The sequence below is a fragment of the Cavia porcellus genome, unplaced genomic scaffold (assembly GCF_034190915.1).
Source record: "Cavia porcellus strain 051 isolate PalLab524CR breed Dunkin Hartley unplaced genomic scaffold, mCavPor4.1 scaffold_12, whole genome shotgun sequence".
NCBI lineage: Eukaryota > Metazoa > Chordata > Mammalia > Rodentia > Caviidae > Cavia > Cavia porcellus.
The window spans coordinates 9,055,957-9,071,612 of record NW_026947495.1 but is presented as its reverse complement, the minus strand read 5'-3'; the positions used below and the strand labels follow the sequence as shown (position 1 = coordinate 9,071,612).

General features: G+C 37.7%; 1 protein-coding gene across 15 annotated transcripts in view; it reads right to left on the bottom strand.

Annotated features, from left to right (window-relative positions):
* The window catches only part of Wdr33 (WD repeat domain 33), a 99,503-nt gene that overhangs the window by 58,243 nt on the left and 25,604 nt on the right, over window positions 1-15,656 (bottom strand). For 10 of the 15 annotated variants that reach the window (XM_023561101.2, XM_063258811.1, XM_063258812.1 and 7 more), the window contains 3 exons: window positions 4,283-4,509; window positions 2,476-2,544; window positions 1,638-1,742 (listed from right to left, as the gene is read on the bottom strand). In XM_023561101.2, the coding sequence (XP_023416869.2) occupies window positions 1,638-1,742; window positions 2,476-2,544; window positions 4,283-4,486 (378 nt within the window). In that variant the 5' untranslated portion in view covers window positions 4,487-4,509. Of the gene's footprint in view, window positions 1-1,637; window positions 1,743-2,475; window positions 2,545-4,282; window positions 4,510-7,225; window positions 7,337-15,656 lie in introns of all 15 variants that reach the window. The other 5 variants (XM_063258802.1, XM_063258804.1, XM_063258807.1 and 2 more) reach the window with 2 other exon arrangements.

The following is a 15,656-nucleotide window of genomic DNA, read 5'->3' as shown; positions in this document are numbered from 1 at the left end:
AACAAAGGATATTCAGACCTCATTCATTTGAAAAAGGTTTTCTATATTATGCTAACAGTATAATAAAATCCACTGCCCGTCATACCTCACTGATCAACACCCTAATAAAGGAAAATTATGCCAGGGCTAGGGATAAAGCTCAGTAGCCTAAGTGCCTGCCTGGCAAGCACAAGGTCATGAGTTCGATTCTCAGCACAAGGAAAAGGAAAACAGAAGTAAAAGAGAAGAAAAATAAGAAAAAGAAAGAAAATTATGCTACATACTGGTAGGCGCTACTTACATAAAAGCGTTTCTTTACTGTATATATACCGCATAGGTCTGAAAGCCAAATAGAAACTTCTATTTGGCTCTCAAACCACTTGTGTGTGTGTGTGTGTGTGTGTGTGTGTGTGTGTGTGTGTGTGTGTGTATCTTTTTGAGACAAGGTCTCACTATGTAGTTCAGGCTGGCCTTGAGCTCACTAGGTAGTCCAGCCTAGTCTCAAATTCACAACACTCCTTCTGCCTCCGCCTCTCAAGTGCTGGGATTACAGACATGCACCACCACATCCAGCTCTCTTGTACAGTTTTATGAAGCCCGACCTCTCTCCATTTTCTATTGAAATGCTCAAGTATCCAAAGATTCCATATTTTTCTCATTTGCTATCACTGTCATCTTTCTGTTTGATATTTTCATTCAACTGTTATTTGCTCAGTTTTGACTATTTATCAGCCTGTAACTTTGAATATTAATAACCAGTATATTTTTAGGAAATGGAATAATTCACAAAATGATTAGAGACTATCATCTACATAAACTGTAACTGAATATCTAGAAAGAGAAAATTTGTCCTTGCAAATACTTCCAAATTTTAATTTTGAATCATGTGAATGCATTCATTATAAAGCTACATTTTCAAAATTTCAATGAAAGCATATTGAGCACCTTCATGGAGCTGATTCACACACCACAGTTCTTCACCTCTGTTCAGATGTCTCTCTCCTTCTAACACCTAACAGCCTATCACTCACCTTCCAATGTTGCTTTCTCAACTGTAACGAAAGAACTACTGAGCTAGTGAATAACTCTGAGCCTGCTGCACTGTTCATGTAAATAAAAATTCAGAGAGTATTTTATAGAAATTGCAACATGAAGAAAAACAATTTTCAAAGCCAGGCTTAGTGGTGCACACCTGTAATCCCAGCATTCAAGAGGCTGAGTGAGGCAGGAGGATCACTGAGAAATCGAGACTAACCTGGACTACAGAGTAAACTCAAGTCTGGCCTAAACTGCACAGTGAGACCGTGTCTCAAACCGATAAAAAAATAAGTAATACAAAAACAAAAAGAGGAAAAAAAGAAAAACAATTTTTAAGTAGTACTTTACTAACCAAGGACAAAGGGAATATTTCAAAATAAAATTACTGGTAACAAGCTTATTATTATCCCACATACACATTTAAAATAATTTCTAATTTTTCACCTAATTTCTAATTTGTAAACTAACTCAGGATTGATTTTTTTTTTCTTTTTTCTTTTTTATGTGGTGCTGGGAATCAAATCCAGGGCCTTGTGCATGCAAGGCAAGAGCTCTACCACTGAGACACCTCCCCACCCTCACAATTGATTTTTCTAAAAACTATCCAATAGGATACTTACCCTTACAACAAATACTGGACATTTTACTTTATTTGTTGATGTCCGAACAAACTTTGTGGTTACTGCATTCATAGGATTATTCAACATTCCTATAGGTGGGACCAACTGTAAAAAAAGAAAATTTTGTTTTTAGAGCTCCTGATCACATTCAGAACAGACATTAGGGCATTGGCAAGGTGATTACCTCAACATCTAAAGGCAAATGCAGAAACAGATACTATTCCCCCTGGCCAAATACTACTAACAGATTACAAGAAAACTGACATAAAGAAAAGTTAAGTATCCATTATTACTTAACAACAAAACTAAAAACCACATTAACTGTCAAGGAATTTCTTATTTACTCCTTAAAATCAACACAAACTTGTTTGCAATAAATTTCTCCTATTACAAGACTTAAAGGTAGTTCAATCTTTTGTTGAATACTGCTTTATGACCCACATCAAAAGTTCATCTTAAAAAGGAATATTTAAAACCAGGCATGGTTTTAAATATTTAAACCTGTAATCTCAGCACATGGGAGGCTGAGGCAGGACGATCGTTGCAAATTCGAAACCAGATGAGGCTACAAAGGGAGCTCAAGGCCAGCCTGAACTGCAAAGAGAGACCCTGTCTCAAAAACACATACCCACCTACCTACCTACCTACCTACATACATACATACAGGAATATTTAAACTGAAAAAAATATAATCCATCGTTCATATGTATTTTTATTGTTCATTTCAACTACAAAAATACAAAAATAGAAGACCACTTTCAACTTGAATTCACATATTTTTAGGCCTAAATGTCAAAATAAAGAAGTCTTAATAAGATGGTACATGTTTTATACTTACATCATTATAATAACCTGCATCAGGCTGAATTGCCCGCATATCTCTCTGGTCTCTTTGCCATATTCTATTCTGTTAATATAAGAAAACAGAATAATTAGTGAGTATACAATCTAATTATATTCAATGTGAAAGTACTATTAACAAAATATAGTCTATAAATAAGAGGAAAACAGGACTTTAAAATATTAATTTTTAAAACTTATGAAATACTGGTTATCTTGAAGAGCTGTTCCCTCTTTCCTCCTAATAACTGCCTACAATTTCTTCCTCAAATTACACACACTAGCACCATTCGTCCAAGATGCTAGAGAATTGCATACTTCGGCAGCACATATACCAAGATGCTGGGGACTCCAATACTTTTTCAAACCATATCTTAATGAAAGGAAATAGTAGGAGAAAGACAAACATCCTGATTATTCCAAAACCCTCACCACAAAGTGATTCCTATATCTTGCCTTTTTCTTAATTCCTATCAAATTCTATCATGCAGTCATAGAGCTTTTCAGAGCTAAATCTAGAGAATGTGATCCTGGGAATAGGGCTATGTGATTAGTAAATCAGTCCACTGATTGGTTTGGCATAGTTCTGGCTAGGATTAAAGGATGTGAGTTCTATAGCTGCCACAGGGTGGGTAGTCTACATACAATATAAGGGACAGAAAGACTCTTGTCTGGCTCCCTTGATGCTTTGCTACAGTCTTCCTGCCATGAACTGTTCTCTGCCAAGTCACACTTCCTTAGAGCCCGTTATGGACTGAAACCTCCACCCTACCAATTGTAAGCTACATAAATCCTTCTTCCCTTAACTTTGGGCATCAGGTATTGTCTCAGCAAGAGAAAAGTAACTAAAATAACTTGTGATTCTACAGCCTCAGCCTCCCGGAGTGCTGGGATTAAGGTTTGTGCCAATGTGCACAATGATGCCCAATCTTAATTAAACATGGCTCTTTGCAGCAAACTACAAAATCTCAGATACAGGAAAATCCATGCTTTCATGGTCAATGCCTCTGATATTCAAAACTGCAATCTGCAGGGTGGCACAACTGTGGGAGGCTGAGGCAGGAGCTTGAGGCCAACCTGAGCTACACAGTGAGGCCAAACTACATAGGAAGATACTTTGTTTCAAAACAAAAAGTTTTTTTATTTCTGTTCTCACAGAAATATTGCTGCTAGTAATCTCTTATTCTTTGTACAGAGTTTGATAAGTGCTTTAAGGCTGACCTGTTGGTTAAAGTATAGTACTTTCTTCTATGAATTTTTCAAAGTTTTTCAGAATTTTTATTACTCCATATTTTCCATACACAATGATCACATTTGTCATAGAAAATTTGTATCTGTACATAATATGTCTTGATCCTTTCTTTTCCTTTCTCTCCACTAGAACAAAGCCTGTATTTAAAATGGAAACTAATAATTTTCAGAAGGTGATGCAGAATTCAAGAGGAATTAAGTAGCTGGGCATGGTGGCTCATGCCTGTGCTCACGCCTATAATCCCAGCACTCCGGAGGCTGAGGTAAAAGGATCGTTGTGAGTTCGAGACCAGCCTGGACTACAAGTGAGCTTAAGGCCAGCCTGAACTGCATAGTGAGACCCCCATCTCAAAAAAAGAAAAAAGAAGAGGAATTAAGAAAGCCAAGGACAAGATGCAGAGTTTAAAAAAATATGCTGAGATGGTCTGATTTCCTTAAATCTGAAATTAACTTCATCCCACTAATTCAAGCAATATAAGTATATCCTACCTTTAGAAAACTTCAAAAAAAAAAACTCAAATTTTGTGTATTTTAAGCACATTCATTGCACTTACCTCCAAATACTTAATTACAGATGGGTTGTAATCTATGGTCTTCCGGTTTACAGCTTTTCTCATCCGTTTCCCGTCAAAGGTAAGCTGTTGCATTGCTTGCTGCTGTGCAAAATCAGGTCGCTTATAAAACAATTGTCGAGGTGCCTGGTGTTGGAACCTTGGCATATGGAAAAAACGAGGAGGAGAACCAATTTCTGTGGCCATGGTGATGTTTTCCTTCTAGGACACTAGGGTAGGGAAAAAGTACTTTCACTACGGAAGTCAGAACATGGCCTGAAAACATTTTATTTTATATTTTACTTTTTTGCGTATAGTCCTAAGGATCAAACCCAGGGTCTTGTGCATGCTAGACAAGCAGTCTATCAATGAGCAACATCCCAGTCTGTGAGGGCTTTTTGTTTTTTCTACTTTTTTCAACAAAGTTTCTCTTTGTAGCTCAGAGTGATCTCACCATTCTCCTGCCTCAAGTCTCCTGTGCACTGGGACTGCATACGAACACCTGTACGCATGGCTAAAAAACATTTTTAAATGAATGCTTTTTACACTTTTATCCCTTTCCTAACATGTACTGTTTCTAGTTTTTAATCAACTTACTTCCCCTAAACTATGAAATTAATGTGACACATTTGAAAAAGACTGTAACACAGAGAAAGTGTTAATATTCATTTGATGTAAAATTTAGCCTGGGGCCAGAAATTTAGCTCACTGGCACAGGCACCTGCCCAGCATACACAAGGTAGTGAGTTCAATCCCCAGTTCCAAAAATAAAGTAACATAACAAAACATAAAATTCAGCCTGATGGAAGAAAAAAACACAAAGTATAAATATGCAGGCACGTTTATGTGTGTGGGAAAGAAAAGGTAGATATTAGGTGGCAACAGTTCGTATTTTTTTAAATGAAGGTTTTATTTGGATGTTTGTAGTCCAGACTATTTTTTTTTGTTTAAATAATCACAAAGACCATATTTTGTTTGTTTGTTTGTTTGTTTACCGGTACCAGGGATCGAATTCACAATCACACGAAAGCTACTGAGCTAAATCCCCAACCCCATAAAGACCATATCTTAACATATCTAATTTTTTTAAAGTCTCAAAACTGACTTTTGTGCTTTTAAATTTCCTAGTAATCATTAAGTTAGGAATGAACTATCATACTTCACAATATAATTAATGTATAAAGCATGTATATCTAACTGTATAAATAAAGTAATACAGAAACTTATTTTTAAGTTCTATATGTGTATTTACATATTTATAAAAAGCAACATTAAGCTAATATCTACAAGTATGAATATTGACCATAAACTAGGAGTGATGGTGCATGCCTGTAATCCCAGCACTCAGGAGGCTGAAGCAAGAGGACTGTCACAAACTCAAGGCCAATCTGGAATACACAGTAAATTCAAGGCCAACAGACACAACATAATGAAACTCAGGGAGGGGAAGGGAAAAGTAGGGAAGCTGGTAATCCAGCACTGTGAGAGGCTAAGGCAGAAGGATCCCAAATACAAGACCAGCTTAGTCAACTTAGCAAGATGCTACCTATAAAAAAAATTTTTTTAAGAGCTAGAGATGTAGCTTAGTATGAAAGTCCTGGGTTCAATGCCCAGTATTGGGGGGTGGGAGAATGTGGACTTTAGAGCTTTTCAGTTGTAGTGCTCTACATTCAAACTTATATGCTAAATATCCATGACCGTAAAATAAAAATGTGAGCATACTTTCAAAATTAGACCACTAAAAACACATAAAGCAAAGAAACTAAGAACATTTCACAATTATTTTTGCTTCAGAAACAGGAAATACTGTAGTTTCCATTTTTTCTGCATTTGTACATTTGCTTCATTAAATAAAGGAGTCTGAAAGAAATTATGATTTTCTTTAGATTAAAACCCTATTCCTTTTGGCAGAGCTAGATGATCTTGAGTTCTTACTAACAATGCGATTTCCTTGAGGGATGACAAAAATGTTCTGAAAGTTAAGTAAAGAGCCATTGTACAACCAAGTAAATGTACTCAATGTCATGAAACTGTATACATTAAAATAGTTACAACAATGGCTTTTGTGTGAATAGTTACTCCAATTAAAGAATATGGGATTTAATCCATTAGAAAAAAATTTTTCAATGGATGCTAGGTGAAACAGTAATAGCAAAGTGATTACTAAAGCAGGATTCTAGATACAAGACACTAACCAAGTCCTAAATCAAAGATCTACAAGCATCAGAATAACTGAGGTCAAAGAGAAAACAATTTTTTAATAAAACTCATTCTAGCCATAAATAAGGATAAACTTGAGACTTTTAGGTAAATGGACGCAACTTCAGACCATACTCATAAGTGAAATAAATCAGACCCACATGTGTAAACACTGTATTTTCTCACAGCGTGAGAAGCAGAATGAGAAAATAAGATCCAAAATGCACAATAGAACTGTTAACTGAGAAGAAACTGTTCAAAAGAAGAGAAACTGATGGGAGAAAAGGGAAAGGAAGAAAGAGAAAAGGGAAATATACATACACACACAGACAATATAGTAAGATAGTTATATAAGCTAGTTTCTCAGTCAATTGAAAAGAAAGGTTTGTGGGGCTTGGGATTTAGCTCAGCGTCCTAAGTTCTTGCCTGGCAAGTGAGAGGTCGTCAGTTTGATCCCCAGTAGAAAAACAATGTTTGTGTTAATATTGTCTGAACAATATTTCATGCCTACATCTTGCACTCTCAGTAACTACTGTTAAGATTACAATACACAATGTATTAATTAATGTTACTCTATTAGCCTTTTTTGAAACTTCTCTTTAATGAAAAAATAAAACTCATTCTGAGAAAAGGCCTTTAACTTTTTCTTGAATGGCCAAGAATTACTTGTGTGAAGAAAGAGAAAAAAGTATAATTGTACATATTTCAAATCCAGATTAAGTCCAAAATTAAATAAAAGCAAACCACCTCACCACAGTAACCAGGCTTCACATATGCCATAGTCCAGCTTCACGGAACCGATCAAATCATTAAGTTATTTGGCCTTGTGGTAGCTCTTATGGGCTGAACTGTGTTCCCCTAAAATTCACACAAGTGAAAATCAAAAAGTGTGATTTAAATTTTTAAAAAGTATTATAATTAAGTCACATTGTAATAAATTCCCCTCAAAATACTTCCCCTAACAGTTATTTCATCATTCTTGTCACTTTCTGAAACAATTCTCTAAGTCCTTTTTTGTCTTTACTCAGTATGATCAAAAATGCAGTGAATGGTTCTGCCAAGAGCCATACAATAGAACCTGAACTTGTTTTGAGAGTCTTGCTTTGTAGTTCAAGGTGGCCTTAAACTCACTAGATACCCCAGACTGAACTCGAACTCAAGGCAATTCTCATGCTTCAGCACCCTACTCCACCCCCACTCCCATATTCATCCCCCTAAGCCCCATGTAGGGATTACTAGAAAAGCTAGTTTTTTGTTTTGTTTTGTCTTGTCTTTTTCGCTTTTATCAGTACCAGGGATCGAACTCACGACTGCCTGCTTGCAAGGCAGGCGCTTATGCCACTGAGGTAAATCCCCAGCCCCAAGCTAGTCTTATTTAAAAATATATATATATATAGCAGCCAGGCATGGTGGGCGCATGTCTGTAATCTCAGCACTTGAGAGACTGATTCAGGGGGATTGCCAAGAGCTCAAGGCCAGCCTGGGCTACACAGCGAGTCCAGACCAGCCTGAACCATATAGCACAACCCTGTCTCAAAAAAATTAACAGGGCATGGTGGTGCATGCCTGTAAATCCCAGCACGCCAGAGGCTGAGGCAGGAGGACCACTGTATTGCAATAAGACCAGCCTAGGCTACAAAGGGAGCCGAAGGCCAGCATGAACTGCATAGCAAGACCTTGTCTCAAAAAGAAAAAAATAAATAAAAATAAAAACTTCACAGTAAATTGGGCATGATGTCACAGGCCTTTAATTCCAGCGGTAAATTGAGAGGATTAGAATTCCAGGCCTGAGTTGGGAGGATTAGAATTGGGCTGAGAGACAAGGAAGTGTCCACCTCCCAATGCCCCCACTGCACTAGGCCACCAGGCGACTCAAGAGAAACACAGGCTGGGACGACTGCAACTGGGGTTTAAAAAACAACTTAATGCTTGTATTGTCTGATTTGACTTTACAGGCCTGGGGCCACCAGTCTGAGGATCTGTTTTGAGAACTACAGTATGCAGTATATCAACTATGGGGTATTTCTCTCTATCTTGGTTTTGAAATTCAGTATTATCCTAGCTGTTTAAAATAAGAAAACAAAAACTGTGTGGGAAGCCTTCTGCACTAATGAGCCTGAAGAATCCTTAAGACATAGAGAAAAGAAAAAAAGTTAGGGCTCTTTGATCATCCTGGCGAGTATAATCTTTTCCCTAATCAAACAATTCAAACCAATCTATTTCTCAACCAAATGTTTCATAGTGAAGAATTAACAAAATTTTTACCATAGTACATCTCCAACACAGGGAAAACGACCCAGCTAAACCTCACCTAATTCCACAGTTTGATCCAACACAGCATTGCTAAATAAATGCTATGTTACAACTGAGTAAAATAAGTTTCATTTAGAAGGTCAGAGTTGAGGTTCTAGAATTAAAAAAATATATATCATACTCTAAACAGGCCTAAAGTCTTTTTTTCCTTTAAACTATAAATCATATCCTAATGAGGGTTCTTAAAATCAATGGGCTGACAGCACTCTTTTAATGATAAAAAATGATCATGCTATATATCTAAAAATGCACTTGTACATTGTGAAATTTCTGTTTCCTGTGAGTGTGTCACAATACCAAAAATGTTTTTCCTTCATAAAAATCTGTCAAGTGAAAGAAGAAGAGTTTTACCTTCTTTGTTTCTCTTTCATTCTAAGGGATGAACAGTGGTTAATCTAATCATAGTTGTTTTACTTTGTCTTTTCCTAAGGACTAAAGAGGTTGGGCATCTTTCTTGGTGTTTAATTGTCCTCTGAATATATTTGGGTGTTTTGTTTTGTTTTGCAAACTTTTAATTCAAATCTTCCGCATTTTTTACTGGGTTATTTTCTCAGATATGTGACTGGCAAATACTTTCTTTCAGTGTATCACATTGTTCTGTTCTTTCTGGTAACTTCTAAAGAGTACAGCAGGCAAGTTTAAACCCAGCCTGGGCAACTTAGCAAGATCTTTTCACAAAATAAAAATTAAAAATTGCTGCCAAGGATGCATTAGGGAAAAAAAGTGAAATCTATACTACTTATTTATTCCTGACTGTCCTTGAGCTCACTATTCGGCCCAGATTGGCCTCAAACTCACACAACCCTAACTCAGCCTCTTCCAGTGCTGGGACTATGGGCTTGCAGCACCATACTCAGCACTCAGTGAACATTTTTTGTAATACACTAAATAGCATAAAAAGTGTAGTGCAAACATACATCAGCAACACAGTCAATTATTATTGAACGTACTATACACATCACTATATATGCTACATTTCTGTACTAGCAGTGCAAGTTTATTTATACCAGCACTATCACAAGGTAGTATGTTGCACAACCTGATAATAGCTATGGTATCACCATGCAGTAAGAATTTTTTTAGCTCCTATGGCTCTACTTTCATTTATGCAATCTAATGTTGACAGAAATATTGTACCATACATGAACATATTTATAAATTATTCAGATTGTATTATTCTGTTACAGTAACACAAAGGAATTCTGATATAAACTATTTTAATGAATTTAATGGTGTCCAACTATTCTACTACTATTACTCAGTCACTAGACTATCACCAGGCCACGTGGAGTGACTAACCAGTATCAGCCAGATTCATGTAAGTATCCTCCATTAGGTTACATGACAAAAATCACCCAATGACTTCTCAAGAGTGTCTTCCCTATCATTAAGTGACTTGTAACAGTTAAACGATTACATAACTGCTTTCCTTCAAGGGAACAACCATAATTCTATAAATAACTGAAGTGTTTTAGACACACTTAGTATTTAATCACATGCTATGTGTTAGCCTGCTCGAGCTAATCCATGTACTGGTGGGTGAAACAGCACAAATTAACTTTCTCAGTTTGGGAGTATGTAAGTCCAAGATGAGGATGCCAGCACACTCAAGTTCTACAGATGGCTCTCTTTGTGCCATGATAAAGAAACAGCAACCTGGCAAGGTATGGTGGTACAAGGCTATAATCCCAGCACTCAGAAGACTAAGGCAAGAGGATCGCTGCGTATTTAGCTCAGTGACGTAAGTGCCTGCCTTGCAAGCGCATGGTCGTGAGTTCAATCCCCAGTACAAAAAGAAAAAAAAAAGAGGATTGCTGCAAGTTCAAGCCATCCTGGACTACACAGTGAGACCCTGTCTCAAGACCCCTCTTCCCCTTCCCCCGCAAAAAAGTAAGAAATAAAAAAATAAACCAGCAAGCTCAGCAGTGTTTCTCTAAAAGGAACAATACAGTCCCAATCTCCTAACCTCATTTACATTGAGGATTAGGGGTTCAGCACATGAATTTTAGGAAGACACAATGTAGCACACACTTAGAGGACCTAATTTTAATAAAATTACATTATTTTTAACCACAAGGTATTTAATGATATTCCTAAGTAAACTTCTTCTAATTATATACTAGTGTAAAGCAGAGGTAAACATACAATGATTCCTACTTCAGTTCAGCTTTGTACCACAGCCTCGAATCATGCCAGCAGTCCCCCCCCCCCCGCGCCCATTTTCTTTTTCTGTACCAGGAATCGAACTCAGGGCCTCATGCTTGCCAGGCAAGTACTGCGCTGCTAAGCTACACTGCCCAGCCTCTGCAGTCTTTTTTTGAGCCAAAGTCTCACAACATAGTTCAAATTGGCCTTGAACTCACCAATGCAACTCAGGCTGGCCTCAAATTCACAGCCTCACCAGCAATCCTCCTGTCTCGGCCTCTCAAGGACTGGAATTATTGCATGCGCCACCATGCCAGACCAAAAGTTTTACAACTATTGGTTTTATACCACAGATGCATGCATTAATGAAGTAAAAGACCCTAATTAACTACTGTTAAGAAAATAACTGAGCTCACTTTGATAACTGATCACTGCCCTATAATTATGCACAAATAACAAGAGATAGTTTCGGGTCAAAATTACTCTGCTAATTCTTTCACTTCCCCCCTCAAAAAAGCAGATACATCAGGAACACTACCAAGAATGTCTCTAGTGAAATAAATTCAGAATAAGGAAGAAAAGGAATTTAGATTGTACTTCCCCCGCCTACCCACCCAGTACTGGGGACTGAATCCAGACCCTCTGCACTGAGCTACGATTCCAGCCATTTATTTTTTATTTAGAGTCACAATTTCACTAAACTGCCCAAGCTGGGCTCAAACTTACGATCCTTTTGCCTCAGCCTAAGGCATATCCTTGTATCTGTTAAATTTTATACTGTAGCTGGGCATGGTGGCTCACGCCTATAATCCCAGCACTCAGGAGGCTGAGGTGGGAGGATCGTTGTGAGTTTGGGACCAGCCTGGGGTACAAAGTGAGTTTCAAGGCCAGCCTGAACTGCATAGCAAGACCCCGTCTCAAAAAGACACACACACAAAAAAATTATACTGTATTTACTCTCATCCAAAATAAATGAAATTTGTTTCACAGGTTTCTAAAGATTTAGTTCACACACACACACACACCCTCAATGTAGCATTTGGCAACACACCCTACCTGGTAATCCTACCCCTCATAAAGCTAAAAGGGAAAGATCACAAATTGGAGGCCAACTTGAACTTAGCAAAACCATATGAAAAGAAAAAAAATTTTAAATGGCCAAGGGATACAGCTCAGTGCTATCCACGTTCAATCCTCAGCATAAAGGGAAAAATCAAACAAGACATGGTGGCACAGGCCAGTAATTTCAGCACTTGGGAGGCTGAGGCAGGAGGATTGTTGTGAGTTCAAACCAGCCTGGACTACAAAATGAGCTCAAGGCCAGCCTGATCTGCATAGTGAAACTCTGTCTCAAAAAAGACAGATAAATAAATATATAATTTTAAAAAAACAGAAACTTAAAACTCTATATAATGTTACCGTGTCACTCAACTTCGTTCACAGAAGCCAGAATGTAGCTTTCTTTTAAGAAATTATTTTTTCCATTTCAGTGGACAATGTGTGTACCATTTTCTAAAGCAATAAGGATCTCAAGGCAAGACAGTAGTAATCTACAAAGGACAAAAACATAAATTTGACTGTCAATTCTATCTTGGGTTAAGTTTTAGGTGGATTCTACACAGTTTTAGTTAGAAGCTCTGTAGAACTAAAAGACACCATTGCGAACCATGATAGGTCCTCAGAGATAACAAAATCTAGCCCAATTACAATTCTAGAAAACATACTCTTTTTCTAAATAAATAAGGTCCACATCTAACATCTTGAGTCTGGTCTGGTACCTTTTCCTCCCAGGATTGGGAACTGAACCCAAGGACTTTACACAGAACTACATCTCTACATCTCCAGTCTAGTCGTAGTAGTAGTAGTAGTAGTAGTAGTAGTAGTAGTAGTAGTAGTAGTAATTTTGAGACAAGATACTACTCTGCATGACTTAGTGAGATTCCCATCCCAAAATTAAAGCAAAAACAAAAAGAAAAAAAGATATTTAAGAAACATACAGAGAAAGCAAATGATAGTTTCATCAATTCATCTTAAGACTCAGAATTGTTTTGCAAACGAGATCATTTTGTGGGCAACTCTACAAATAATGCAAGAGGTGAAAAACAACAGGATAAAAGTCCTATATCCAGATTCTGGTTGGATAATCTTAATAATAGAATGAACAAAAATAATGAACCATGGTCTGCCTCTGAATCGATAAACCCACAAAATGAGAATTTGTAACTACAAAACTAAAGATAGAAGAAATATCTTATTAACAAAAAGGGGGTACCTGAGGGTATGGCTCCATGGTAAAACATGTGCTTATTTATTAGCATATACAGGCCTGGTTCAATCCCCAAATACCAAAACAAAACAACATATACACCCAAGACCAGTGTCAAAGCACACATATATAATCCTATATATAATTTGAGAGGCTGAGGCAAAATGATTGGAAGCTCAAGCCAAGTTCAGGCAACTCATGAAAACCCTATCTCAAAATTTAAAATTTAAAAAAGGGATGTAGCTCAAGACAAGGACACTGAGAGTTCAATCCACAAGACTCTCCCCCAAAAAATATCACACCACACATACCTGGGAAATTCTATTAGTATCTGGAATCCTTAGAAGAAATTTACTCTGCAAAAACAAGTGTCCTACGGTCTAACTTGCACGAAATAAAAGCTTCTCTTTGTAAGAAAAATAGAATTGGTCAACTAGTTGTAGCTGCCTTCCAGGCTTAGATTGGATAAAACAGTGGGGTGCAATAGGTAAAGCTGTCTACCATGCAACTCAAACTAATACAAATAAGCATCCTTAATAGTTAGCTATAACAGCTGGGTGTGGTGGCTCACAGCACTCAGGAGGCTGAGATGGGAGGATCTTTGCGAGTTCCAGACCAGCCTGGGCTACAAAGTGAGCTCAAGGCCAGCCTGAACTGCATAGCAAGACCTCGTCTCAAAAAAGACCAAGAGAAAAAACAAAAAAAAAGAGTTAGCTATAACACTGATTCCTGGACCTTAACCCTAAACGTTTGACTTAGCAGTTATGAAGTGGGTTCAAAAAAGATACATTAAGATTCCCACCACACACAAAAAAAGATGCTTCAAAGTAATGCTGGAATCTGTGGATTATATTTTTAGTACCATTCTTGAGCTAGAATCCTAGAAACAGTAAAAAACTAAAGTTGAATCTACTCAAGTCTTGCTATTCTATACCTATAATCCCAGTACTCCAGGGGCACCAAGAAAAAGGTCTCTAGGCCTGGGCAATTTAGCAAGAGCCTGTGTCTCAAAAAGTAAGGGATAGGGATGTAGTTCAGTGCAAAGGCTCTGGTTTCAATTCTCAATACCAGAAAACAAAAATCAAACAGGAAAGAAAAAAACCACATAGAAAGAAACAAGAACAAAAGTTCTTAAATGCTTTCCAAGTTGAAAAAGAAATGTGAGAAATATTATTCTGAGTTTATTTTTTGTTTGTTTGTTTGGGGGGGGGGATCTCTCATTATTGCAGGCTGGCCTTGACCTCACTAGCCTAGACTGACCTCAAACGCACAGCAATCCTCCTGCTTCAGCCAGACATGGGCCACCATACCCAGCTAGAAACTGTTCAAATAGCCCACTGAAGACACAACAACAAAGTAATAAAATACTTTTTATTTTCCCCACTGAAAGTGGTAGCACACACCTGCAATCCCAACACTTGGTAGTCTGAAGCAAGGTCACCAAGAGTTTGGCCTGTCTGGGCTACACAAAGCCAGCCAAACTATCTACCAAGACCCTGTCTCAAAAAAATTAATTTAAAATATGGATACTTTTGGATAATAATACCTAAGAATCCCTGTAAATATCCTGTTGTCCAATATGCATTCACTTAGTGGGCTTTCAGGATATTTACTTGATTAAAGGAATTTTGCTCATCTATATCTAAAAGTTACATACTGAAATTTTCAGGGGGGACACATAGCAATAGATCAACTTAGAGAAAATGTTTTTGGCTTTTTGGTTTTATTTTTGATGATGGTGGGATGGAATCCAGGGCTTTAACCCAGCCCTCCTTTTATTTTTATTTCAAGATAGTATCTTAGAACGTTAGGACAATCTGATTGGGATATCTCACCCTACTGATCACCAGGGCTGATTTGGCTGATTTAGCTCATCTGGCTGACTAGGTAAGGGTCCCTTTTCTCCCTCACTATTCCATGTGCATTTATCCTGAAATGGCACACTGAGTAGAAGATCAAACACCCCTGATAGAGGACCATTCCTCGATCAAGGGCATTTGAGTAGCTGTGCTCCCCTGCTAGAACCTCCAAGCAAGCTCTCAACACTGTCTCATACTAAATCAATAAACTGCCGAGTGTTAAGGTTTTTAATTTAGATGTCCCCCTAAAGCTTCCTGTGCTCACAGATTGGTACTTGGGGGGGGGGGGTTGTTGTCAGGATTATGGGCACATGATTAGTCAGTCCACTGATGCATTTATAGACAGATATAATGGGCAGGTGAAGCCTGTAGCAGGATGGCGTCAACAGAGACATGGGTTGGAAGGGTATATTCCTTGCTTCCTTTACTCACCCTTCTCTGCTTCCCACCTGTCATGCCATGAACTGTTTTTCCTCTGTGATACTCTTCTATCATGCCCCCGTGCCTTAGAGCCAGCTATGAACTGAAGCTTTTACCAACTACAAGCCAAAATAAAACTCTTTAAATTGTGGATGTCGGGTACTGTTTCAATGAC